This window comes from Spodoptera frugiperda, chromosome 10 (genome assembly GCF_023101765.2).
Source record: "Spodoptera frugiperda isolate SF20-4 chromosome 10, AGI-APGP_CSIRO_Sfru_2.0, whole genome shotgun sequence".
NCBI classification, from domain to species: Eukaryota; Metazoa; Arthropoda; class Insecta; order Lepidoptera; family Noctuidae; genus Spodoptera; species Spodoptera frugiperda.
This window is the reverse complement of record NC_064221.1, coordinates 8737010-8763560: the sequence shown is the minus strand read 5'-3', so window position 1 is coordinate 8763560 and position 26551 is coordinate 8737010. Positions and strand designations below refer to the sequence as shown.

General features: G+C 36.5%; 2 protein-coding genes across 3 annotated transcripts in view; both read right to left on the bottom strand.

The window, feature by feature from the left end:
• Positions 1 to 9210: 9210 nt before the first annotated feature.
• Positions 9211 to 26551, bottom strand: part of LOC118277096 (solute carrier family 2, facilitated glucose transporter member 2) — a 29674-nt gene continuing 12333 nt past the window's right edge. For both annotated transcript variants that reach the window (XM_050696543.1, XM_050696542.1), the window contains exons 3-8: positions 18251 to 18456; positions 16594 to 16905; positions 13192 to 13324; positions 11830 to 12038; positions 11208 to 11396; positions 9211 to 9465 (exon numbers count right to left, since the gene is read on the bottom strand). In XM_050696543.1, the coding sequence (XP_050552500.1) occupies positions 9232 to 9465; positions 11208 to 11396; positions 11830 to 12038; positions 13192 to 13324; positions 16594 to 16905; positions 18251 to 18456 (1283 nt within the window). In that variant the 3' untranslated portion in view covers positions 9211 to 9231. The remainder of the gene's footprint in view (positions 9466 to 11207; positions 11397 to 11829; positions 12039 to 13191; positions 13325 to 16593; positions 16906 to 18250; positions 18457 to 26551) is intronic.
• Positions 22955 to 26467, bottom strand: LOC126911157 (uncharacterized). Its single transcript, XM_050696550.1, has one exon. The coding sequence runs from the start codon at positions 26273 to 26275 to the stop codon at positions 25004 to 25006; it is 1272 nt and encodes a 423-aa protein (XP_050552507.1). The 5' UTR covers positions 26276 to 26467; the 3' UTR covers positions 22955 to 25003.

Genomic DNA, 26551 nt, shown 5'->3' with positions numbered 1-26551 from the left:
ATTTTCCGACGCTTTGAGTTTTCGAGATTGGTACCGCAAACGAATTTGGACCTTAATTGATGGGTAGGACTTAATGCACATTTTTCCTATTTATAATTCGATTTCAGAGTATTTTTTACATTTTTTTTATTTTTAGTTACAAAGGACTTTGTCTCTTAGAGACTACATCGCCCAGTGCTGTTAAAATCACAATATCTTATTCAAACGAAACTAAACGACAACTGCTTCGTTGGTCAAGTCGTCGTAAGTGCGACTGCCAGACAAGAAATCTCGGGTTCGATTCTTGGGTCGGTAAGTAAAGTATTAGGTACTGGGCATTTTCCGATTTTTCGAAATTACCTCAGTCGTAGCACGGAGTCTGACATAGTGCCCAGTATATGGCAATAGGCTTACCCCCTATTACATGAGACTTATTACACAAATGGTGAAAAGTGGGGGCATACTGTATAGCGGCATTACGTTTTGTAATGTGCACCTCTACCTACCCCTTCGGGAGTGAAAGGCGTGACGTTGAGTGTATGTAATGAAATGTCTACATACAATAAATAAGGATCATGTTAATGAAAAAAAAGATCTAGAAGTTCCACCGATACTAGATACTGCTAAAATATACTTAAAAAATTCACTCAATTGTCTCTAGAACTGAACAAAATAAACACCTTTCAACAAAAAGAACATACTCTGCAAAACCACACAAAACCCAACTTTGCCGCACCATAACTTACGCAACCCAATATTCGGCAGCCATCTTGTTAGTACATCCATCATTCTTTGGCCCTCAACTTTAAGGCTGCAGGGTCGGACATCAAACTACAACTTTGCAGTAAAAATAAATTGAAAACAGATTGCCTCGTGTCTTCTCACCCAACGGATGGTGACAACTTTGGAGTCTATTGGACTTTATTTTACGGACAGTAAGGTTAGTTTTTGTTTAGCTTTTTGTATTAATAGCTTTTTTTGTTTGAGAAAGTATGCGTAACTTTGTCAGTTATAATATTTTTGATTGTGGGAGAGCCATGCTTCGGCACGAATAGGCCGGCTCGACCGGAGTGATAGATACCACGGCCTCACAGAAAACCGACGTGAAACAATGCTTGTGTTGTGTGAGTGAGGTTACCGGAGACACAATTAACTCCTTCAAATTTTTCCTATCCCCGATTCCCCAACAATCCTTAAATTCCTAACCCCAAAAGGCCGGCAACACAATTGTAACGCCTCTGGTGTTTTGGGTGTCCATGGACGGCGGCGATTGCTTACTATCAGGTGATCCGTCTGCTCGTTTACCGGTTTATACCATAAAAAATGTGTGTCTAAAAACTTGATACGATTTTGTACTCAAAAAAAAAACATCAAGTTTTAATCAAAGCGCAGTGCTTTTCTATTTCAAGACTCCTTTTTTTGTTTATTTACTATCAGGGAAATATTACTTAAGTATAATGAAATACTTCTTAGAAATTGCTTTTTTGCGAGTGCTTCTAAGAGTGAAAATGGAACGGAACCGCTGTTGGCACGGTAAATGCAGGTTTATTATTTTATACTTAACTAGTGGTCCCTGCGAACTTTGTTTCGCCTTTGATTTTTTCTTAATGTCTTTGTTACATAAGAATCTTTTTTTAACAATAACAAACCCAACAAAAGAAGAATTAGCGAAATCAGTTCCTCTGTTCTCGAGATTTTCGCTTAGCGACACATTCTACGATTTATTTTTAGAAGATAATATGTCGTGTTTTTTTTGACAGGGGAAATCATCCAATGACTTCTCCCGCCTTGGACGAGACAAGATGGTGGATAAGAATGTCATACTCTTACTGACTAAAAACTACCTCGTTCCTACTCCTGCTTTTCGAGCCGGAGCCCCGGTAAAGCCGCTAGGTAGTCCCCACCAACTCGCAAGTTACTTCTAACCAGCCGATCAGTCGAGCTCTATACACAGCAATGAATATCTTGTAGCTGACACAAAGATGATAACGAAGATGGAAATGAATGTTTCTACTACAAGGAATACTATATGAAAGTCACAAAAAATATACCGTACCTATATATACAGTCAACATTTTTGCTCCTTACAACATGAGCCACGCCTATCGTTTTGGGAACATACAAGTGAATGTTATGTATATTTTATATACCTAGTACCTATTTACATATCAAAGGAAAACTCTTTCAATATTTATTCCCATTGAGCGTCTAGATAAAAATATCAGCGTACTATTTCGTTTCTTTATTTTTTTGTCTTTGAATACTTCGTTTGGCCAGAAGTGCGGAATTAAAAGCGTTATTTGGGAAGTCTAAGCTTTTTTTGAGAGGGGAAAATCATCCAATTACATTTACCGCCTTAGGTGAGGCGAGAGGGAGTGGCAGACTCTTAATGACTAACAACCACCCCTTTCTTACTCCTGCTCTTTGAGTCGGAGCCCCGGAAACCCGCAACTCCGGGATTCTTCCATTCCTAATCTCCCAATCTTCAAACCTCTAACCGCAAACGACCGGCAACGCAATTGTAACTCCTGCAGTGTTGCGGGTGTCCATGGGCGGCGCCGATTGCTTACCATCAGGTAATCCGTGTGATCGTTTGCCGCCCCATCCTATAAAAATGTTACAAAATCTATGTTACTTATATAATTGATGTTATAAACTCCACAAAAGTATAGCAACTACTATAAAAAAACTATTCGTAATCTTTACTTTGCGTGGCGAGAAAGATTTTCTAAACGTAATATACTCGTACAAGCTTTGATTAAAGGAATATGGATAGGGATTATAATAGAACAACTATTATTCAGACTCCACTATGCAGGTGGCGGACTGTCGTTATACGTGGAGGACCAAGGCGGAGGCCCTTTGTTCAGCAGTGGATGTCTTCCGGCGATGATGAGGATGATGATGATGATTTAGACTTTCCGTGATTTTAATGTGACTGAGATTTACGAACTGGTGAACTCACTCTTTTGTTACTCAGGTACCTTTTTTTGTTTACTGGGGGAAACCACTTAAAGGCGCAGTGCTTTTTGTGGAAAAAGACTAGGGAGTGTGGGATTTTTACCTCACTGAAACCTCCCTGTTGGCCATCATCTACATGGATACTTTATTTTAGGCACTATGCCTGTAATGTGCACCTCTGCCTACCCCTTCGGGGATAAATGGCCTGACGTTACATAGATAATATTTATTTGAAAAACAATAAAATAATAAAAACTAATAATGCTAAAACTGCATTTATTATACAAAATTGCTTCTAAATCCTATTAGAAATTATTAATCTGATCTGATCTCAAGATTTTGTTGGGCCTAATCCCCTAAAAAAACAGAAGCATTAATTTCCAAATTCTCATTATTATAATATTTTGTACAAAAATAAAAAGTCAGTTGATTGACTTAGGGATTATACTGATTTGAAAGACAAGCGTATAAAATAAAATAAAATGGCGGATTTTTCCGCTTTTACGTTTTGTTTTAATTTATACGATCTCCTTGTTTGTCAATCTGAGTTTGTCATCCTCATGTCTGACATCAGTGTAAAACATAAAAAAGCATTTCACTAGGTACTATTTATTTTAGGTTTTCTTAGTAAAAGTTGTATATAATTCTGTTATACGTGGAGATTTTTTGGGCTCATTTTAAGATTTCTTTTTGTGGTATAAGCCGGTAAACAATCGGATCACCGGATAGTAACACTTAGTAACACTTGAAACACCAGAAGCTTTACAAGTGCGTTGCCGGCCTTTTGGGAGTTAGAAATTTAAGGGTTGTTGGGGAATCGGGAATTGGGAAGATTGAGAAAGCCTCTGGTAATCTCAAACACATAGAGAAATACAACGCAAGCGTTGTTTCACGCCGGTTTTCTGTGAGGCCGTGGTATCACTCAGATCGAGTCGGCCCATTCGTGCCGAAGCATGGCTCTCCCACACTTAAATTACAATTAAGTATATTTTAGTTCATATCCATTTTCTTCATACTCCAAGTTTCTCCGCAACTACGGTTGAATTAGATCATTAGTGGCATTAAGTTTTATCAAAACACATTACTTTTATTGGAGATTCAGATAACGCTGTGATTACCTACTTATTTTTTATGTGGTAATTTATGTACATTACTAGATTTTCTTTTCTTTATTATTTGTTCAAGAGTCGACTTAAGTACAGCACTTGTTTAACAGAGACAGAACCTTTTATAGTATAGAAGATTAGGGTAGAAGGTTTCCTCACGATGTTTTCCTTCACTGTTTATCAGTGGTGTCTAAATTATTTAAGGAAACACGCTGGTAACTTTCGAACTCGCACCCTCATACATGAGAACTGGGGGTCTTTCGAACCGTTTGTTAGTTATTTCTCATAGGGGTAGTGAATTCAAATAATTCTTGCCTGTTATGTCATGTACTAGAGCTAAATGTATAGATCTAATAGAGCGATACCTATGCTAATACAATACATGCCGAGCCGGTTCCTCGGTAAACCCGCTAGGTAATCCGCAGCTCCGGATTAGGCATTAGCCCTATTAGGCCCCATCTGTGGTGGTTTGAGGGCTCTTTGAAGCGCGCGCGGAACGCGACACGCCGTACGCTCGAGTCTGGATCTGATCGGGCGGCGAGCTACCCTTGCTCGCCGTCCGCAGACCCGACCTCTAATGTACCCTATGCTTCACAAATATAAATACTTTAACTTTGACTTATTATGGAAATTACTAGTCGTGGCAAGACGTCCAAAAATGTTTTTATGAATTCAAAGATTTTGATATGTTAATATTGTAAATGAAGTATGAGATAAAGAAATAATGTATGAAGGCTTTGTGTTTAAAGAAATAACATTAGTGTATTTGAAATCTTGCGTCTAGCGTGTAGTTAGGCTTGTCACAATTATGCGGGATTTACAATTCTATGCATATACAATTTAGGTTCATTCTTATCTTGATTAGACGAGGCAATAACATAGGGGTTACTGTATGAGTGAAATTCACATATATTTTTAAATAAAATCTTACTAATATTATAAATGCGAAAGTTTGTGAGTTTGCATTCATAAAAAGACTGATGACTGTTGATGAAGCGAAAGAGGTGTGTAAGAATCGTAGCGTCCCATTGTCTCTGCCTCACCTCATGTGTGACAGGCGTGAGGTTATGTATGTACCTATGTTTGTGAGTTTGTCTGGACACGCGGCGTTGCTTTTATAATGCTGGATTTGTAAAGTGTGTTCAAATTAACTCATAGAAAAGAATGTCGCACTTTTTGGCTTACCTACTGGGCCTGTTGCGCTTAGTTTTCGTCAAAAAGTCAGCCAAGATGATAACAAATATGTGGTTTAAATTAATTCATAAGAGGTTACCCCATACAGTATGTTTATTACTCTATCACGTCAAAACAACTGATGGGATTGTGATGAAATTTGGAACTGGTATATATCATAGTCTGGATCGTCATAATATTTAAGTTAATTTTTATACCACGGAAATGAAGTGAAGCCGTGGCAGAAGTTAGTATTTGTTTATTTTACTATTCAAGATATTTGAATAATACATATTCTTTTTTATTTCTTAAAGAAGTAAATGGTGCGAAAAATAATTGGACATATTTTTCTTTAACATATTTCAGTTTTTTTTTTTCATTTTTAAAAAAAAAAGTTAAACAAATGAATCTTTTGTTGAAATATGTTTTTGTTGTGTGGCTTTCTGTATTTTTTTTCATAAATATTTTAGTATCTAGTCTTCTTTTATTTTTGTGGTTACACGTAGGTGGTTCACGCCTAAAAACTATCTCAATTTTTTTGGTAGCAAAATTAGAATTCTGAAAAAGATACCTACAAAAGGTAGGCATATTTATTTTCGTCCGTGAAAAAGAAAATTGGTTATTTTATATTGTTTACACTGTTACTATTATTAGAACCTAATTAAGGATATTTTTCAAAAAAAGCATAGCCCCACATTTTCTTCTGCGTCGTGGGTGCGTTTACATACATACAAGTTGGCATACAAATGACACCCAGACAGAAACAACAATTAGTGGATCACACAAATGATTTCTTCCACTAACACAAAGAACCTGCTAAAAGTTGCGCGGTAGCTGGTTGCCCAGCCACGGCGCCAACTGTGCAGCCAAAAAATGTCTATATCCAACCATTGGATTAAACTTAAGACGAAGAGATTAGCAGTTACATTTATTACCAGTCTTACCAACGAATGCTTTACAAAAACCCTTTTTAATAGCAAAAAAGCCACGTTAAAAGTTATTTTTTATCACAACGGCAGATATGTAATTTGAAAATTCTCAAATCCCCGGCTTAGTTATCAGTGTAACCGCTCCAACATTAAAAATTACACTTTACGCGAAAATGCAATACACTTACATAACATAGGATATTAGTTGCATGTTTGATAATACTAATATTTTGTTTAAATGTGTGTCTGTTTATTTTAAACTGAATATTAATAACATTCTAAACCTATTTGTAATGAAAAAATAACATTCACAGAAACGACGTGAAACAATGCTTGCATTGTGTTTCGTTGTATAAGTGAGGTTACCGGAGGCCCAATTACCTTCCCAATCTTCCCAATCCTCGATTCCCCAACAACCCTTAAAGTCCCAACCCCAAAAAGCTGGCGACTTATAATGCCTCTGGTGTTTCGAGTGTCCATGGGCGGCGGCGATTACTTACCATCAGGTGATCCGACTGGTCGTTTAAAGGCTTATACCGTTAAAAAAAGAAAATGCAGTACGTCCTGTATCTATTGCACTCTTAACGTAAGTACGTACGCACTGTACGCAACAGATTTTAGTTTGTCTTGTATATAAACTTATACAACTGTGTCCACTGATCCGCATCAACGGCAATGCCAACATTCTAAGCTTACTGATGACGTCATGCGAAACGCGTACGATGCGGGCCTGTACTTGAACGCTTAAACACCGCTTTTAATATGACGAACGAGACATCACTTATGTAATAAACACTTCAACGAACTTTCTATATACCTTAATAGTGGCCAAAATAACATGTATTAATTTTTTTCTTTTACAAACAAACCTTCATGCAACACCTAGTTTATTTATACACTATACATGTATTGTGACACGAGTGGCCCTTCAAAAATTGATAAGAATTGATAATGGCACGGTGACTTGTACGAAATATATTGAGTTTTGGCCATAGCATCACTGCATGGCGAGATAAGGGAATTATGTACAACTGGGCTACAACGGGCTGTAATCCAAACGGTAGGGGACGGGGTTTTGGGGTTCCTTGTAGCATGAAGTCGGTAGAAGTGTTACTGTATGTTTTTGTTTGGTTTTTGTATGTGTGTTATGAGTAAAATGGATTCAATGGAATGTAAAGTCTTTGACTGCCAATAGAAAACTGTTGAAGGCAAATCCTCCGCTAACGTTGGTCACCGGTGACCACCACGGCGTTCAATGTGTTAATAAAAGTCTGAATTTTAACTGTACCCTTTGCAACGAGAGACGAAAAAAAACAACAAAATTTCATTAGCACGCGCGCGTAATCTTCCAAAATACCTGCCTAGTTACTAAAAACGCGGGCGCGAGCGCCTCGCTGCTAACAGCTGATCATACGAAAGCACGCGCGCGAAATTTTGTTGTTTTGTTATTGTGATAAAAATAAAACTATTGAGTATACAAAAAAAGTTTATTTGGGAAAGTTCTTTGTAATCATGAGTACTATTACGTGTTTAATTATCGTTCACTAATTACCAGTCACCATATATTATTAAGATTTATTATGTGAATTCCACTAGTTTCAAGCTATACTGGGGACCACTAAACTAATATAATAGTGAAACCGTAATAAAAACATTAAGTCTTTGTATATATATTTAAAGTAACCAATCGAAAACCGTATTTGACCTTTTAATTTTATTGATCTACTAAATAATGGCTGTCTAATTTGCGTAGCGTGGCATTAAATGGGATTACTCGTAGGTATTATTAATTGCAAAATGCTCGTAAATTGGTTTTAATGTTGTTTCAACATTTTCATTAGCCAATTATTATTGATTTCCGATACTTACTTAGTCGTGGGTACTTAGACTGAAATGTGGTAGAGCCATGCTTCGGCACGAATGGGCCGACTCGACCGGAGTGATACCACGGCCTCACAGAAAACCGATGTGAAAAACGCTTGCATTGTGTGAGTAAGGTTACCGGAGGCCTAATAATTGAGAGGTCCCTTCACAATCTTTCCAATCCCCGATTCACTAACAACCCTTAAATTCCTAACCCCTTAAAGGCCGGCAACGCACTTGTAACGCTCTGATGTTTCGCGTGTCCATGAGCGACGGCGATTGCTTACCATCAGGTGATCCGTCTGCTTGTTTACCAGGTTATAGTTGGTAAGACAAGTCTGGCTCAGAATCGTCCCCTTGCCAAAAAAATCTAGACTTAATATTTAGATTAATAAAACTCAAATTCAAATTAAATATCAAAAGAAACTAGTACAGAACCTCAACAATTTCACTACAAAAGGTCGTCAGTGTAATTATTCGACGAGTGTGTGACGTAATTCCTTGTTCCATAAGTAGGCGCCTGACGGCACGATATACGACATTTTACGAGAGCTCAAACGTGCTAAAGAGAGATTGCTCACTATTTTCCCGTAGGCGCTTGTTTTTGGAGTAAAACTAGAATAGTTGACGATGTTATTTGCAGAATGATATAGGAGTATTAGACAAAATTTTGACAATGACTTATTCGAAAGTACTTATGCATAGAAGTTTGGGAATGCTATTCAGATATTTTTAATTATTTTTACTAGTATATATATAGAATAGAGTTAGGCGTTACTACACTAACAATACAATATTTTAGTTTTCATTCGGCTTGCAGATGTATTTTCAGCATGTAGTGTGCAGCACTACCGTCCCGCCCGCAATTAAGCCGCCAGTAGAGGTGCAATACAAAAACACACACACGACACGCAACATAACACTCGACATTTGTTTCATATGTTTCGCTCCTCCACGGAGCATCTTTAGAAGGTTGTAAGGTAATGTGAACTTCAGCCTACCTCTAGGCTACGGCACGTAATGCCACTGTACAATGTACACCCACTTTTTGAACCGAACCCGAGACTCCTTACCCAGCAATCACACTTGCAATCTTACCATAATGCTTAACCAGACTCCCATCCTCAACAGACGCACTTCTGCAACCACCAAGTACTTAGTCCATAACTATTCAATGAGAAAAATAAAACAACCGCAACAAAACTTAATTTAAACTTTATTCACGCGGGCAAAGGTTGTCTTTTCAATTGTTTCTCGATTTGTTTCACACTCTTGTTCTTAATCTTAGGTACAGCGAACAGTGTGTACACCACACCAAACAAGTTTATACAGGCAAATATATAGAATGTCGTATAAACTCCTACGTAATCTTCTACGTATTGGAAGGTGTGTACGTGGATGAGTTTGACTACTTGTGAGTACAAGTAAATGGCTCCTATAAGTGTTGCTCGGATCTGAAAAGAAATAAAATAAGGTAAACATAATGTAACATAGGATAAGAGTACACTATATCTCATATATGTTAAAAGTTCCTACTCCTGATTTTCGAGCCGAATCTCGGTTACTCGCTAGTCCTAGTCTAGTCCCAAAGAAGGGGCCCAGTAGGGCTGATGCCGACCCGGAGCTGTGGTCTGCCTAGCGGGTTACCGGGGCTCCGGCTCGAAAAGCAGGAGTAGGAACGGGGTGGTTTTTAGTAAGTAAGAATCTGATACTCCCTCTCGCCTCGCCCAAGGCGGGAGAAGTAATTGGGTGATTTACCCTTCTTAAAAAAAGGTCCAGTCGAGTCCGCAGTTGACTGACTAATGAAATTATATTTACCCTTTATCTGACTAACGCCCAAATACTGAAATGCTACTCAATTTTAAGTTGTACTTAAATATCGTGCTATCACTGTCATTTTTCAAAGAAGTGATAGGGACAGAACTAGTTTTGGAAGCGTCTTAAAATTGAGTAACGTTTGAGTATTCGGGCATAAGAAGTTTTTGAAGTATTCATACTACATTGTACTGCTTTTCACTTTATACTGCTATGTACACAGTAACGATGCATTGCAAGTATTTCAGTGGAGCTCGGATCAAAAGCATATTTTAATATACCCTTTTACATTTTGATTTAGGGATGTAGTGAAGAATTGAAATTGTATCGGAAGTTATTGAATAAAACATATTAAGATCCGTAATTGGATTCAAAACATTTGAAATAAGTAATGGAGAGTATCTATTTTTGTTTATAATATGTTTATATTTTTACTTATAGTTGAATCAATACTCAATTCATTTCGTTAATTACGAAATATAATAAAAAATCTTATCATAGTATTTACCTAAAAATCTAACACTTGTCGTTGATGCTTTTAAAAACACACCAGAAGAGGGGCCATTACAGACTCTATGCTATAATCAAATTAAAATATTGATAAAGTTATGTAATATTTTTTGTAACATTGTAGGACTTCTAATCTCTTATTAGCTAATAACTAATCTTTGAATCTGCAAATTCACTTTATCCATATCCGTATTTGGATCCGAACTAAGTAGTATTAGTACCATCCCTAGTTTGAATCTATTACATAGCTCCCCGTTTCCTTACAATTCCTACACAATGCTTTGGTACTATTTCTTACTGCATTTTAATATCTGCAAATTGAATTTCAATTGTTGTATACAATTGAAATTCTTTATTCAGTTTTTTCTTTATTCAGCATAGCTTATGATATTTTTATTGTTTGGCAAATAAACAGATATTTTATAGAAAAACAGTTTGCTATAAATGTCAATATAAGTTAATAAAAAGAATTCTCGTGCTATTATTGGTGTTATTATAAATATTGTATAGATCTTCTCAAAAAAGTCCCGAAAAAGTCAGTGAAAAATTGAAGGTGTCTAATGTTTTCCCATTTCCATTTCGACCATATACTAAAGTAACCAGAAATCATTTCAAAAAGCCCAGTAATACTTTGCCCGACCCGGGAATTGAACCCTTTTTTTCAGGGGGGAAAATCATCCAATGACTTCTCCCGCCTTGGGTGAGACGAGAGGAAGAGTCAAACTCTTACTAACTAAAAACCTTCCCATTCCTTCTCCTGCTTTGAGCCGGTAACCTATTACGTTGTCCGCAATTCCGGAGGGAATTGAACCCCTTACTCTACTGCTGCTACTCGACCAACGAAGCAAACAGAAAAAAAATAACATCATACCTCCAAATTAAATATCTCCACCATGATCACAATAGGTAGACCCCACGCCACTCCGTAAGCAAACACCAGGACGCCGAGTGCGGAGACGGGCACCCATCTTAGTGACGTCACTGTCAGGTCCGCCTGCGTGTACACTGCCAGCACTCCTGTTGACATCGTCATTGTGACGTAGGCTGCTGTGAGGAGGTACTGGAAAGAGGAAAACAGATAAGGTAGTATTTATAATATACAAAACCGACATGTCTTTTAACTTTGCATGGAGCATATTGATCGTGCTATATTAAGTTGATAAACGAGATTTTTTTTGTTAGATAATAAAAATATACAAAATAATAACTTCTTTGACAAAAAGGGAACGGCATTTTTTTTAAAGTCATTGGCAATTTAAACTTATAATCAGAAATAATAAGCCCAGGTTTCCTCACGATGTTTTTCTTCACTGTTTGTCAGTGGTGTCTAAATAATCTTAGAAAGTACACAAAACTACTTGCCGGTGGTAGTTATCGAACCCGAACCCTCATACATGAGAACCGGGCGTCTTAAACTTCCAGACCACCATTTAAACAGTAAATAAATAATTGAAATTGTAAAATTGGTGCAAAATCTTTAAAAATAATCTCACCTTCCTATCCACAAACGTAGTGCAGATTAAACAGAACACACTTCCAAGGAACAAGGTGCTGAGCACCAGCATGTTCTCAGGGTCGGAAGATACCCTCAACTGCATCAACGTCTTCTGCTGGTCCAGGAACAGAATGCTTCCTCCTATAGCCGTTATGGTGTAGAGCACAATCCCTACTTTTGTGCCGTCTAGCCAAATTTTGTTTCGCCCTGAAAAAGAGACAAATGTTATTAAAAATTCTTGGAATGTATGAGAAATTGATAGATGAGGCTGTTTTGTGTTGTATAAAACTGAAGAATATTTTTTTTTTTCTAAAAGTATCGTTAAGCCTCTTCTTATCTAGACACACGGCAGTGTGTCCGCCAAGTTCGAGCAAAAAACCGACACACCGGCCGTGGGTTATATTACACGAACCATTTCGGGCCAAGTTCGACCCACCTATAACTCAAAATCTATTTTATCTACGCATATGAAATTTCTAGTATCGTATCTAATCGAGATCTACTTACTTATCTAAAATACAAAATTTCATTAATGTACCTATTGTAGGTCTTGAGATATTGACGTCAGAAAATCGCTAATTTTACTATACACTCACTGACTGACTGACTGACTGACTCACTCACTCATCAAAAACCTAGACCACTTCCAATGGTCGTATTGACTTGAAATTTGGCATGGAGGTAGGTCTTTAGGTCAAGGTAAAGGAAAAAATCTGAAAATGGCCAAGTGTGAGTCGGTTTTAAAAATAATGAAGGTGTAAATTTATACCCTAAGGAACCAAAACAAAAAAATTATCTATATCTTCCAATGGTCGTACCGACCTAAAATTCGTTACGAAGGTTTGTATTTAGTCAAAGTGAAGTAAAATAAGAAAAAAGAAAATAAACCTTACAAAAATAAATGAAATCCCACCCAAAACATAAATGTGAAAGGCTGCCAAGTTCGATAATATTGGAATGCTTCGCCTATAAAAGAAGTGAGATCTAAATAAGTACCAAGTTCCATACACAGACCTCAGTTAAAAATGATATAACTTGGCAAGTTATATATATTATTTTTTGCCTTTAATCCCCGAAGGTGTGGCAGAGGTGCACATTATGACACGTAATGCCACTGTGTACACCCACTTTTCACAATTTATGTTGTAAGTCCCATGTAATAGTGGTGAGCCTATTGCCATATACCGGGCACATTTCCAGACTCCGTGCTACTTACTACTGAGAAATTTTCGAAAAACCGAAAAAAACCCAGTAATACTTCGCCCGACCCGGGAATCGAACCCGAGACCCCTTGCCCGGCAGTCGCACTTGCAACCACTAGGCCACCGAGGCAGTACATGAATACTAAGTAAATACTTACACACAGAACATACTGTAAGCCTTCCCTTAGCCTTCGCCTTATCACTTTCATCTTTAAGCAGAGATATTTCCTTTGACACGTACGGATCATCCTCACCCACACAAACAAGCTTTGATAAATTTTTTCGCGCATTCTGGAAACACAAACAAATTTTTACTTATAAGATAAGGTATTTACTAAAATAAACTCTAAGGTTTGGTTGGTTTTAGGTCCGTTTTTGGTTATAAATAGCACGGTGTTATTGGATTTGTTGGTTTATATATTCTTGGTTCTAGTAATGGAGTTGAATTTCAGGTGTAGTTTAATTTATATGCTTTTTATCTTTGATTTTCGTATCAAGAACCTATATGTTACGCAAAAAACAATTTTAGTTATTATTTCTCCCTGATCTCCAAAAAAGGGGCCAGCAACGTACATACAACTCCTATGGTGTTTCGGGCGCCCATGGTCGGTACCAATCGCTGCTCTATACTATATAGAAAAATAGTTGATCAACACATACTTGTATTCTAACCTCTGTTAGAAGTAAGTTTAAAATTGAAACAATTTCATTCTAAAATATTTCTGACCGTTTTTAATATTAAACCAAATGGCAATATCTGTCGCAAATCTACTTTAATTAATTACTGAAAATTGCAAAAAAATATTCTACACTAAATAAGGAGGAGCAATCGTGTGAATACAATGAAAAAAAAAAACATGGATGTTCGGTGTTAAAAATAACCTCTTCCTAACCTAAAATACAACAAACTGTTGAACAAATAAAAAAAATATGTTAAAAACACCACCAGTATGAAATCATTTTTCACAGAACATAACATCAGAATGGAATTTCCCAAAGGAAAGCTAAAGTCTGCATATAACCGAGTATTACAACCAGGAACAAGACACATTCATTTGTATGACAAAAAGAAAAATGGCCGCTGCACATGATAATTTAGACAAAGCCGCTTATAAAAAGGTAAAGCTAGAATTTTAAATCTGAGGAGGAATTAGCGAGTTTGCATGAATGCGGTTTGCCAAATGCTTTAATAGCCTTTAAAACGAAGGATTATTTATGTTTTTAAAGTATGAGCCCGTAAAAGAGTAAACGTATCACCTGATGGCAAGCAATCGCCGCCGCTCGTGGACACCCAAAACATTAGAGGCGTTACAAATGCGTTGCCAGCCTTTTGAGGTTAGGAATTTAAGGGTTGTTGGGGAATCGGGGTTTGGGAAGATTGGGTTATTGGGCCTCCGGCAACCGGTCACTCAACGCAAGCGTTGTTTCACGTCCGTTTTCTGTGTATAACTTCGGCGGAGCTGGCCCATTTATATCAAAGCATGGCTCTCCCATACATAGGTATGTTTGTAAATATAATTATTCTAATGCTTTAAATGTGTATATGAGAACAAATGAGACTAAATTAGGACAATAATATTATTATCTATTACCTTAACATATAAGTGGTTCACTTGCAGCCAAACCTGTTGCTATTTTCGCATTTACCTAAATACATAATTATTTGCATGATTCTATTTATATTTGATACTATTTGCAATTTTATTTAACGCTAAGTGAGTTGTCGCGATGTTTATATTAGTGACTAGTATTTTGCACGTGACTTTGTTCGCTTTATATCGATTCTATTCGCTCAAAATTAGTTTAATAGTTTTTGATTTAGTTGGTTACATACACATAATCAAAAACATTGTTTTTTATTGATGTATGTAATCAAGAGTGAGAGGCTTGCTCGTTTATCGAAAGATAGCACAAATCGATAGCACGCATATTTACATTTAAAAAACAAAGCTTAGGTGAGTCCGTTACTACCAGTACTAAGCTATGTGTGCCAATGATTATAATTGGCGAAAGCCAAATACATCCACACCAACATAGCATAGCACATTTCTGGTGGAAAAGTACCCTGAGGGTGATATTTCTGAAAATCTTTTCTTATCATATAATATTATTATACTTTTCCTTATAAATAAGGCAACTTCATTTCCCCTTTCTTCGTATAACAGATAAAACGACAAGATACTGAAATTCTTTTGGGATCAAATATGCACCCATGGCCCGGCAAACTTCGTACCACCTTAAATATTCTCCTAACCTTTTAAACCTTCCCTGGGAATCGGTCTAACCGTTTTCTGGCGAGACTAACGTACAGCAAGTGATTTTTATACATAGAGATGTATAAAAGTAATTTTCCATTAACAAAACATTATTTGCTTACTAAAAATATTTCAGTAATTGTGTTAATTATTTAGATTATATGTTAGTGCTCGAATGCTAATAAGTATCTCGTTACTGCACTATTTAATGGTTAAAATATATTATTACACATGCCACATATTAATTTATTATGCACTAGCTTCTGCTAGCGGTTTCACTCGCGTTTTCGTGGAATAAAACGTATCCTATCACCCAAATCAACTCATGTCCTGTCTGTATACCAAATTTCATCAAAATCCGTTAAGTAGATTCAACGAGAGTGACGGGCAGACATTCAAACAAACGTTCACATTTATAATATTAGTGTGACACTTATTATTATTATTTGATTTTAAGGTAATTGCACATGAAGCTTAACAAAACCAGTATAAACTGACCGTCGAATGTACAAAACATCATACAAAGCGAGACCAAGATAAACTGGCTTTGTATAGCTCCATATGTATCTAAGTACATTTCATTCAGTAACAATGTTTTCTAGAACGTTTTCCTTAAAAGAAAAGTTCATTCACCTTACAACAGACGGGCAAACAAAAACAATTTAATAATAAGAATACCAAGGTCGAAAGAATTAATAAATAAGGCTTTGTTCGTCACAAATAACATCATAACACTATTACGAGTACTATTTAACATTCCACACACACATGTTTTTAATTTATGCCGTTTCTTGTAGATAAAGACTTATTCTTCTAATTTTCTCATTCACCTCTATAGAATTTTTATATGTTATAATTAAGCCGGTAAACGAGCTGACGGATCACCTGATGGTAAAAGTCAAAGTCAAAGCATTTATTTCAATTAATCCTAAATAAGGCACTTTTGAAACGTCAAATTGAATTGTCCGTCAGTCCGTCTGTCAGTGAAGCTAGGCGCTAAGCGTAAAGCAATCGCTGCCGCCTATGGACACCCGAAACACCAGAGGCGTTACATGGGCGTTGCTAGCATTTTAGGGGTTAAGAATTTAAGGGTTTTTGGGGAATTTGGGATTGGAAAGATTGTGGAGACGGGTAATTGGGCCTCCGGTAACCCCACTTAGGCAACGCTGCACGCGCAAAAAAATACTATGCTGAAAACCCCATCTAAAACGATTCAGCCAAAACCGAGATAATCGCGCACAAACGTGTATACCTACACACAGGTCTAAAATGAGAACCTCTTTTTTGAAGTCTTTTAAAACTCACCTCATATTTCCTCATCATCACCAGATAACTGGGGCTCTCCACCATCATCAGAATTGATAGGAACTGCACCATCACCATAGCGAGCATCACGTATAACCTCACTTCTACCGCTACCATCTTCATTAGGTAGCCACCAGTGGTCATTACCACCAGCAATGGGACGGCGAACCCACGGATGGTGGTCACTTCTCTTAAGTAAATTGGTAAGACAGTGAATAGACCACCTGATGATATTCCTGCTAGGATGTGCAGGATTATTTCTACGTAGTATATGTTTCTTTTATTTAGTAGAAAATGTGGGATTAGTGATATCTGGAAAAGAAAGCGATGTTATCATTAGAGCCTTATCATACTAGCGGTTTGCGAGGGTCTACAAGGTAGGATGAGCGTGCAATCATGCTAGGGGTAAAATCATCCTATGACTTTTCTCGTCTTGGGTGAGGTGAGAGAGAGTCTCAGACTCTTACTGTTTAAAAAACACCCCATTCCTGCCTCCCCCAAAGAGCTTTTTGAGCCGGAACCCCAGTAAACCAGTACCCTTAATATGAGTTTGCTTTACGTTTAAAGTATTCGAAACGAGAGCACGTTCGCTGCTCTGATTGGCCGGCTCGAATAAACCAACCAATTAGAGCTCTGAACGCGCTCTCGCTTCGATTATTTTGAAAGTAAATCAAACTCGTACTAAGGGCTCAGTTAGGTAGTCTGCAGCTCCGGGAAAAGTTATAAGTGTGTACCTGTGTGAGTACCTAATCTAAATTGCTTTCAATCGTGACTATAAAAAGAGTAAAACACAATTACATTATTGTGTTACTTTGTTAAAAGGACAAACCACGTCTTTAATGAGATCGTGTTATAAAACTGTTGTTGATAGCCTATAAAAGTCAGTAGCTATTAAATGCTAATTGAATTCATTAAATGAATGTCAGTCATTGACGAGGCATTTGTCTGCCAATCTTTTACTTTATTGTTCCCTTGTGATCTGTAGTTGATTTATTTTATAGCCGAATGGTGGTTTAATTGACAGTGCTATTATTATCACGCGTTCCCTAAAGTCTTTGACGTGTAAGTCGGTAAAGAGTGGGTGTGAAAAACTTACTGCTATACTCAGAGGCATTTAATGGTTACTTAACCCAGTCCTTAGTAATTGTTTTCGGAATAAAATACTAAGGAATAGTTTTAGTAATCATTATAATTATGTCTCTGAGTTTAGCAGTAAGACTCTTTGTTAAAAAAGACAATTTTTTTTCATTATTGTAATCTTCTAACACAACACTACCTCTCATTAAAGCCGTGGCATATACTTTTAAAACTCCTTATATGTATAATAGCTTACGAGATCACATACTACATAGTAAGAAGACCTATTTGCAATGCCAATGAAGAAACTAATCTATCAATGTTCAAGGTCAAATCGTTTGGTTCATGGCCATTCATCTATTTATAGTCAAACATTAATCATCAATTTGAATTTGAAACTACTATCATTACGGTACTGAATCAGTCAGACTAGTACGTTTTTTCTGCAATTGCTTTAGAGCATTTAATTTGCCACTCACAGTAAACAATAGTTATTAAAGAAGTGTACCAGATACCTTCATTATCTCGATTGTAAACTCTACCACTCAAAAAATAAAGATAAAATTTCAACAACACTTACCCCTTGTATCATACTGACTAAAAACACCCCGCTCATTCTTCCATAAGTATCGGCTATGTAGCAGAATATTGGAGCCGCTATGCCTGCCCCTGCTATGACTGAGGTAGTTGTCCATGTGGTACCATTTCCATTAACAAAATGGCCGGAATGTATCGATGACGTCAATCTTGTGGTCTCTATCCCATGTGTGAAGAATGGTAGGTTTACTGTAAAGAGAGTAGGAGATGGTTAGTCATATTGTTCTTTTTGTAAAGGTGAGAGAATTATCAATGTTGTTTTTATAGGATATGGTGGCAAATAAACGCAGATGGATCATAGATGGATAATACATGGACAATCTGGTTCGATTCCCGGGTCGGGTAAAGTATTACTAGGTTTTTATCGGTTATTCCACTCAGTAGTAGCACGAAGTCTGGAATCGTGCCCAGTATATGGCAATAGGCTCACTCCCTATTACATGTGACTTACAACACAAATGGTGGAAAGTGAGTATACAATGTACAGTGGTATTACGTGCCGTAATGCGCAGGGGCACTTCTGTCTACCCCTTCAGAAAAAAAGCGTGATGTTGCAAGCAAAAAAAAACTATTTCTGGACACCGAGAATCAAATCATATAGACCAAAATTATTAATAAAGAAGTATTCTTCTTTCTTAACGAAGTTTAAAACTTAGTAAATACTGAAGTCTGCGAATAGAATATAATGAAAATGTCTATCTATCTCTTTATTAAATCCAGATAAACATATAAAAAATTAAATAGCCAATCACATTATGGAATCGCTTTTTATTCCTACGGTTAAATATTTATGAGCTAAGATTGGTACAATTGAAGCTATAAACGGTTTAACTGTTCAATCTTAGTAATACCATATTTTTACTGTCGCCTTGTTCCAGTTTTAACGATAGACTATGGTTTAGGTCAGCAATTCTTAGGTAACTAACAACACGCAATTTATTTCTTACTAGCTTTTGCCGTATATGTTACTTTGTCCGCATAACCATGGGATAAAATGTAGCCTATGTGTTATTCCAGACCATAATCTACTCTTGTTCCAAATTCCATTCCGATCTCTTTAGCTATTTTGATGTGATTGAGTAACAGACTCATCACAAAATTTTGCATTGTATATCGATGATACGATGTACGATATATTAGTACGATGGAGGTAAGCAAAGCTAAAAAATGTAGCATCAACTTTTTTGTCACCATGTAAAATAGGAATAATCAAAAATTCTATGCGCTGTAAAATAATAAAATTTAGAAGACCTGTGGCGAGCGTATACGCTCAAAAAAGAAAAATAATGAGCGGCTGTCAAATATTGTACGTTCAATGATGTGCCATCAGCTTATTCTCTATTGGACGAAAGACGGGAGGATCACTATATCACCATCTGGTGAGCACAAATATGATAAGCCTCATTTACAACATTCAAAACTCTATCACCTTGCTAAATAATTTCAAACACCGAAAAATATCCCAATAAATTTCTACTCCGACCCAAAAACTAAAGCCAAAAATCTATCGCTCAGCATACACTAGATTAACGGTCCAATCTGTTAACAACATATTTGTTTACCAACTTTCGAAATCCGCATTCTATCCTTAATACGCATGTTTTCAACCGAACTGATCGTAATTTCGTCTAAACACCAGAAGGCCTCGTACCATCTGGTTTAACGATTATTTATTATTTTATTTATTTATTTATTATTATAAAAGAAATACAACATTTATTTAAAACAATCTCCCACAAAACCGGTTTAGCGGTTTGACTATGGGTGTTGTTATACAAAATTATTACTTACTACTTAACTATTTATTCTATATAAGTATTTTCAACAAGTATTTTTTTAACTTACTTTTATAGATTCTTTTATTACTTATAATAACGCGATCAACACGTTCATGATGTTCGCGTTCTGATTGGTCTGCTCTTTTTAACCGACCAATCAGAAAGCTAAATGTGGTAATATTTGGTAAGCGTTGACGTAAAACAGACTTGTACTAGGCACTCTGATCGTATATCGTCTAAATACCAGTACTATTCGTCGCCTTAGCCTTGTGGCCTATTTTCATCCTCTAACATCTGAGTATAGACAAGGTTAAAAGTATCTTTGGTTATCAACGAGTTTCTTCATTAGGGATTTGGTCTAGTTTTCTTTTTAATTTTGAACAATCTGTAGCGTCAAATTAAAGTTAAAACATCTATTACTATTAAACCACAATATAAAGGGTATTGTTATAGCTTATTGGGATTTTTTTCTGTGTTTCAAATTCCAAACAAGCTCAATAAGTTAACGTTACAAGTGCGTTGCCAACTTTAAATTTCACAGAAATGGGTAGTTCTTCGAAATTCGATTCTTCGACTGATTCATATGGCCAAAATTTAATTCCACTTTAAGATCTGTAACACGTGTTCATATGAAAATAGGCATACCAAATAACGTATATTCGAATGAGGGACTCGTTTTTAAAAAATAGTTTTCGAGATATCGACGTCCTAATATTTTCTGCCCAGATGAATCAGAAATTGTTACAGATGAATCTGTTGAACAATTGAAAATTGTATGTAAATGAGCTCTGTATTTATTTTAATTTCAGGTTCTTTTAATTTCTTTTTAGCATACCATTTTCAAGTACTTTCGCACAGAGAAGTCACGAGCATTCATCATCACGCTTGCTCAGGGCGGATTAGCAATTTAAGACTCATATTAATTACATTTCTCAAAAAAAAAAGTTTTTAAATTATAGCTATAACCTTTATAGTTAAGTTAATTTTAAAATAAGACTAGTAAAAAAATGTACAGTAGAATCAATAATTTATTTTATGATTCATATGCGGTTTTGACCGAACGAATCAGGCACAGATGAATCAGGATTTTGCTTACAATCATGCATAACTCATCGTATATACAGACTTCATTCTTGTCATTTTTCTACACGAATGTATAACCAAAAAGCTTCACACGAAACATAGATTGAAGTTTTAAAACTGTATAGTAAATTTTATAAAATAGGCATTGTAATCAGGATGCTATGTAAACCAAACACAGATGAATCAGATATTTACCTTAGTAACACCTGGATCTAAGCCAACCAGCCGCACGTCCGCCTCCTAGCTTGTCCGTTACACGCCTGGCTTTCCTCCGCACAGGAAGCCAGACTCTCATTATTAATACCCGACCAAGTATGGTCATTCGCAGCTTACGCCATATTAATCAGTATTATACGCCGGACACTTCTTATTTATTTATTTATAATCCTACTAACATAGTTATAACGAATGCATTTTTTTTTTGAAGAGGACAACTCATCTCCTTTCGATGTAATTATAATTTATATTGAAGTATCAAATAGAAAATGCGAAATCGACTACTTTGTTCCGGAAAATGGCAAACGGACACGCCATATGAATCAGAAGAACAAGCTTTAAAAAAAATCCTTCATTTCATTATTTCACAAAATAATTTACATGAAACAGCCACAAATAAGTATTAATCAATAATTATGCTAGTGCACTAGGAATAACTTAATAAGTAACTTACCAATATTTAGGAACTATAGGAAAATTTACTTTTTAACCTAGACTTATGTATAATTAGCGACTTGCCCGAGCTAGGTTTATAAAAACCTGTGTTTCGGGTCATCACTTACAAGACTATCAATTTAGGTGCATGTGTACAGAAATAGAATAACAACTTACAAACTAATCTTACATTCATACTAAAACTTCCAATAGTTTTTCTGTGTCTGCGTAATCAAGATTTAGTAGATACTCTGATAACAATGTACTACATTTATAATAATTTACACTATATATATTTAGTATCTTGTTGACCTTGTTGTACAAAAATGGTCCTAAAAATACGTAAAATCTATGTGCAAATGCATGTCTTGTCTGTGGTTCAAAGCAAACCAAATCTTTCCTCCTCCTGGTTTGGGATACTGGGTCGAAAGGAAGCTCAGAGTGCTGATAAAGTATGGTTTGCAATATAAATAGTTGGCGCACTGTTAGTATTTTACATGCAGTGTATAGTTGGTGTGTGGGAAACCTAAAAGGGCGGAAGGTAGCAACCTTTAGAATTGCTCTTTGAGCGCGTTCCAGAGGAAGCAAGATAGACTTTGCAGTTCCACCCCATGATGTAATACAATAGGTGAGAACAGACTGACACAGAGCCAAATAAACCTGTTTAATTAACTTATAGTCGGCTATGTGGCGTAGGTTCTTAAAAATGTACATTAATTTACGCACTCTTTTGCATAGTAACTCGATGTGTTTACGGAAATTTAGATTCGTGTCAATCGTAACACCTAGATATTTTATGTGGTCAGCTTTAACTAAAGTGGGACAAGTACAAGCAATATTAGCAGAATTGCAATTATGTGCAAATATATCTAGGTTAGTAAGCGGTGGATTAATGTTTCTAATTGAGAATGAAATATATTTAGTTTTATCTATATTTAATGTTAGAAGATTTTGATGAAGCCAATTTGACACAACATTAAAACCGTTTTGGGCATATTCATATGTTTCACTTTGAGATTCAGCGGAAAACAATAGGGCTGTGTCATCCGCATATGATAATATTAGCCCATTACGAAGGACCAAACTACATAAATCATTAATGTAAATTAAAAACAATGTAGGTCCCAAAATACTTCCTTGAGGTATTCCGAAACCACTATTTTCCATCTCAGAACTTGTGTACTGACCTATTTTAACGCATTGTTGACGATCTCTAAGATAATCGGTGAACAACTGAAGTTGTTCGCCTCTTATTCCAAGTTTTTCAAGCTTGTGTAGTAACATAGAACAAGAAATTGTGTCAAAAGCTTTAGCGAGGTCCAGGAAAATCCCAATGGTATGCATACCCTTGTCAAGGTTAGTACTAATGTATTCGGACAGTCTGTGAACTGCTTGGTTAGTCGATCTTTTTGGTCTAAACCCAAATTGGTTATTTGAAAGCAAATTGTTAATTTCAAGATAATCTATTAATCTACTATTTATAATTTTTTCTAAAATTTTTGAGAGACCTGTTAATACTGAAATGGGTCTATAGTTGTTAACACAGTTTTTATCTCCCGCTTTGAAAACTGGCGTAACTACTGCTTTTTTAAGCGGTTTGGGAAAGATTCCTTTAGACAAACATGACTGAAAAATATGGGTCAATGGAGGAGCAAGAAGGTGTTTAAACCTTTTCAGTATGTTATTAGGAATGCCATCCCACCCAACAGCGCAATCGTCCTTTAACCCTGTAATTATCCTTAAAATTTCATTGACGTCAGTGTTTAATAAAACAAAAGATTTTGATGTTTTCGTAGGGGTATTTACAGCCGACAATGGTTGGTGGGGATAAGTACTATGGTTCAAGGATTTTTCAGCTAAGGTTTTGCCAATGTTAGCAAAAAAACTATTTACTTTATTTGCGGCTACTAATGGGTTTATTTCTGAAGACAGTAATTCGAGTGGGGGTTCAGGATTTTTCGATCGAAAAGTATTTGTTTTAATAAATTTCCAAACGAGTTTACTGTTTTTTCCTGCCTTCTGTAACTCATTCTTCTCGTGTTGATATTTAACTTTTTTTAAAAGGTTGTTACAAAAGTTTCTATACCTTTTATATGAAATAGAAAGTATTTCATTATCAGGTGCAAGTTTTGACTTTTGGTGTAGTTTGTCCCTATGCCGTATACAACGAACGAGACCTGGAGTGATCCACGGTTTGATCGATTTATACCTTCTAGACGTTATTTTGGTAATTGTATTTTTGTTTATCGCATGTTGTAGCGCATTTATAAAATACTGTAATGAAATATTTGCGTCATTAGTATCGTAAACAGGGTCAAAGTCGATGTCGCGAATGGCACGTGCAAGATTAGTCATATCAATTTTTAAAAAGCTACGCATGCAGTTTTTTCTAGGTGAGGATTTTTGTATTGTTAGCAAAATAGCTTGATGGTCCGTAAGCGATGAATTGGTGACTAATGTTTTGTTCGGATGTCGGGTTTTTATGATGAAATGATCCAAACATGACCCAGACTGGTGCGTGGGATAATAATGGGTTGGTAAAAGACCATGAAATGAACAAATATTTAGGTAGTTATGTACATGTGTATCTGCTCTCTCAGAAGCAATATTAATATTTATGTCACCCATTAATATAATGTTCTTAAAAGCAGATAAATGTTTTAAGTTTACATCAAGTGAGTCCAAGAAGCTGTCAATGTTTTGAGACGGTGGCCTATAAATGGCCATAATTACAGTATCCGGAATAATTTTAATTACTAAACAGTTACTATTTTGAACTCTGGGCTCTTCCACTAGAACTTTTAAGTTGTTTTTTATGTACACCACTACACCATCATTCTGATTCATGTTTGAATTTGTTTTGTGAGTGCAGTAGCCGTCGAGAGAAGGTAAATTGGCTGTCTGAGAAGATAGCCAACATTCTGTTAGGACAATAACATCACAGTTAATGTCAAGACTTTCTAATAGAACTTCAAAGCCATCCATGTTGCGATTAATACTGCGAATATTTTGAGTTAGTAGCGTAAGCGTATTTTCCCCAGAAGGAAGAAGAAGTTTACAATCTTCTACATTACAGGTATTGGCTTCAGACACAGAAAATTCATCCAGATCAGTGATTAGCTGACTGGCCATAAAAACTAATTACTAAATTAATAAAATATAGAGTAACTTTTAACTTACGAGACAATAACTAAGTGCTACTAAATAAACTGTCCGGGGCGCTCTTAGGCGCCTTCATAGTCAATCGAATTGATATAATTAATCTCGGCATATTTACGCGCCGGACACTCTGCGTCACCAGTCTGATGGTCACATTTCTTCTTGAAGCGCTTGCACGTCGCACATTGAGGCGGAGAAGATTTACTGTTACACTCCTTGTGGGAATGCCCAGTCTCCCCACAGTGGTTGCACGTAGGACTAGTTTCACGACAAAACTTGGCTGCATGGCCAAACTGCTGGCAGTTGAAGCATCTTGTAACTATTGTGAAATCTCTTACAGGGCAAGAAGTCCAGTTTATAAAAATCCGGCCTTGGTTTATGAGTACTTTCCTGACGGCAGCAGAAACTTCTAATATATAATTGCAAGTGGGAAGACCTTTCTTACCTGACTTATGGCTCAATTTGACAGTAGCAAGAAAGGACTCTCGAGTACTATTTGCCAATTTCTCCGAAAGGTTTTGCTCATAGATGCAGTCAAATACTTCTCTTTCAGTAAGTGATACTGGAACTCCAACGACAGCAATCCTAGGTCGGCGCTTGGGGGTTTCTTCTACCGTAAGGCCAGATGACATCAGTTTCGTTGAATTCCTGAGCTTTTCAATATCTCCTTTGTTCTCGGTCCTAATAAGTACACCCCCGTTTCTGACTTTTTTTAGGCCACGGACATGAAGCTTTAGTTCTTCAGGCGAAATAATTTTCTGAACAAGTGACTTTGTGTCTTCGCTTGTTCTCGTCTTGTCGCAAGGATAGATGGCCACAGAACTCAGATTTGCTGGACGGATGAGGGTTTCGGAACTTTTTTTTACTATGTTAGCGTAAGATGAAGAGGTTATGTCAGAAGGCGATAATTTGTCGATTATAGTATTTTTGATCACCTTAATAGATTCTGCAAGGTCCAGCTGTTCTTTTAGATGCAGTACTGTGTGGTGCGCTTGGATGGTTTTTTGCTTTAAAGCTTGATATTCTACGGCCATTTGACTTGTCCCCTTTAAAACGTTGCGACAAAGGGCGGAGACACGCTGCTTTTGATCGTTGTTCATTTTCCCTTCTGAGACTATGGTGCAGACCTCAGCGAGAACGGCGTCTATTGACCCAATCCATTTCTGGATATCTGGTGTCGAAACAACTTCAGGGGGTAACTCACCAGCCAACACGGCTGGAGCTTGAGGTGGAATTTGCTCAATAGGTTGAACTGGTTCTGGTTGATTTGGAGTCGGTGGAGGACTTCGCTGCAATAGTTGGCTACGCCCGAAAGGGGAAGCTGTTTGGTTAGACATAACTAACACAGATATATGTTATAACCAAAGAAATATTTAGTTCATCTTGCACAATATAAGTAAGTATAAATTGTAAAATCACACTCGCGACACACTTTACTTTCGAACTGACACTGCAGTTAATTTTATAGTAACAATTATTGTAAGTTATTAAGATATTACATTATTATTAAAGGCAAAGTACACGTCTATGAAGTCTCGCGTCTTGTTAGCGAATCAATATATAAATCACAACAAATATCTAGATCAAATTATCGTGAGACAGATACTATATTA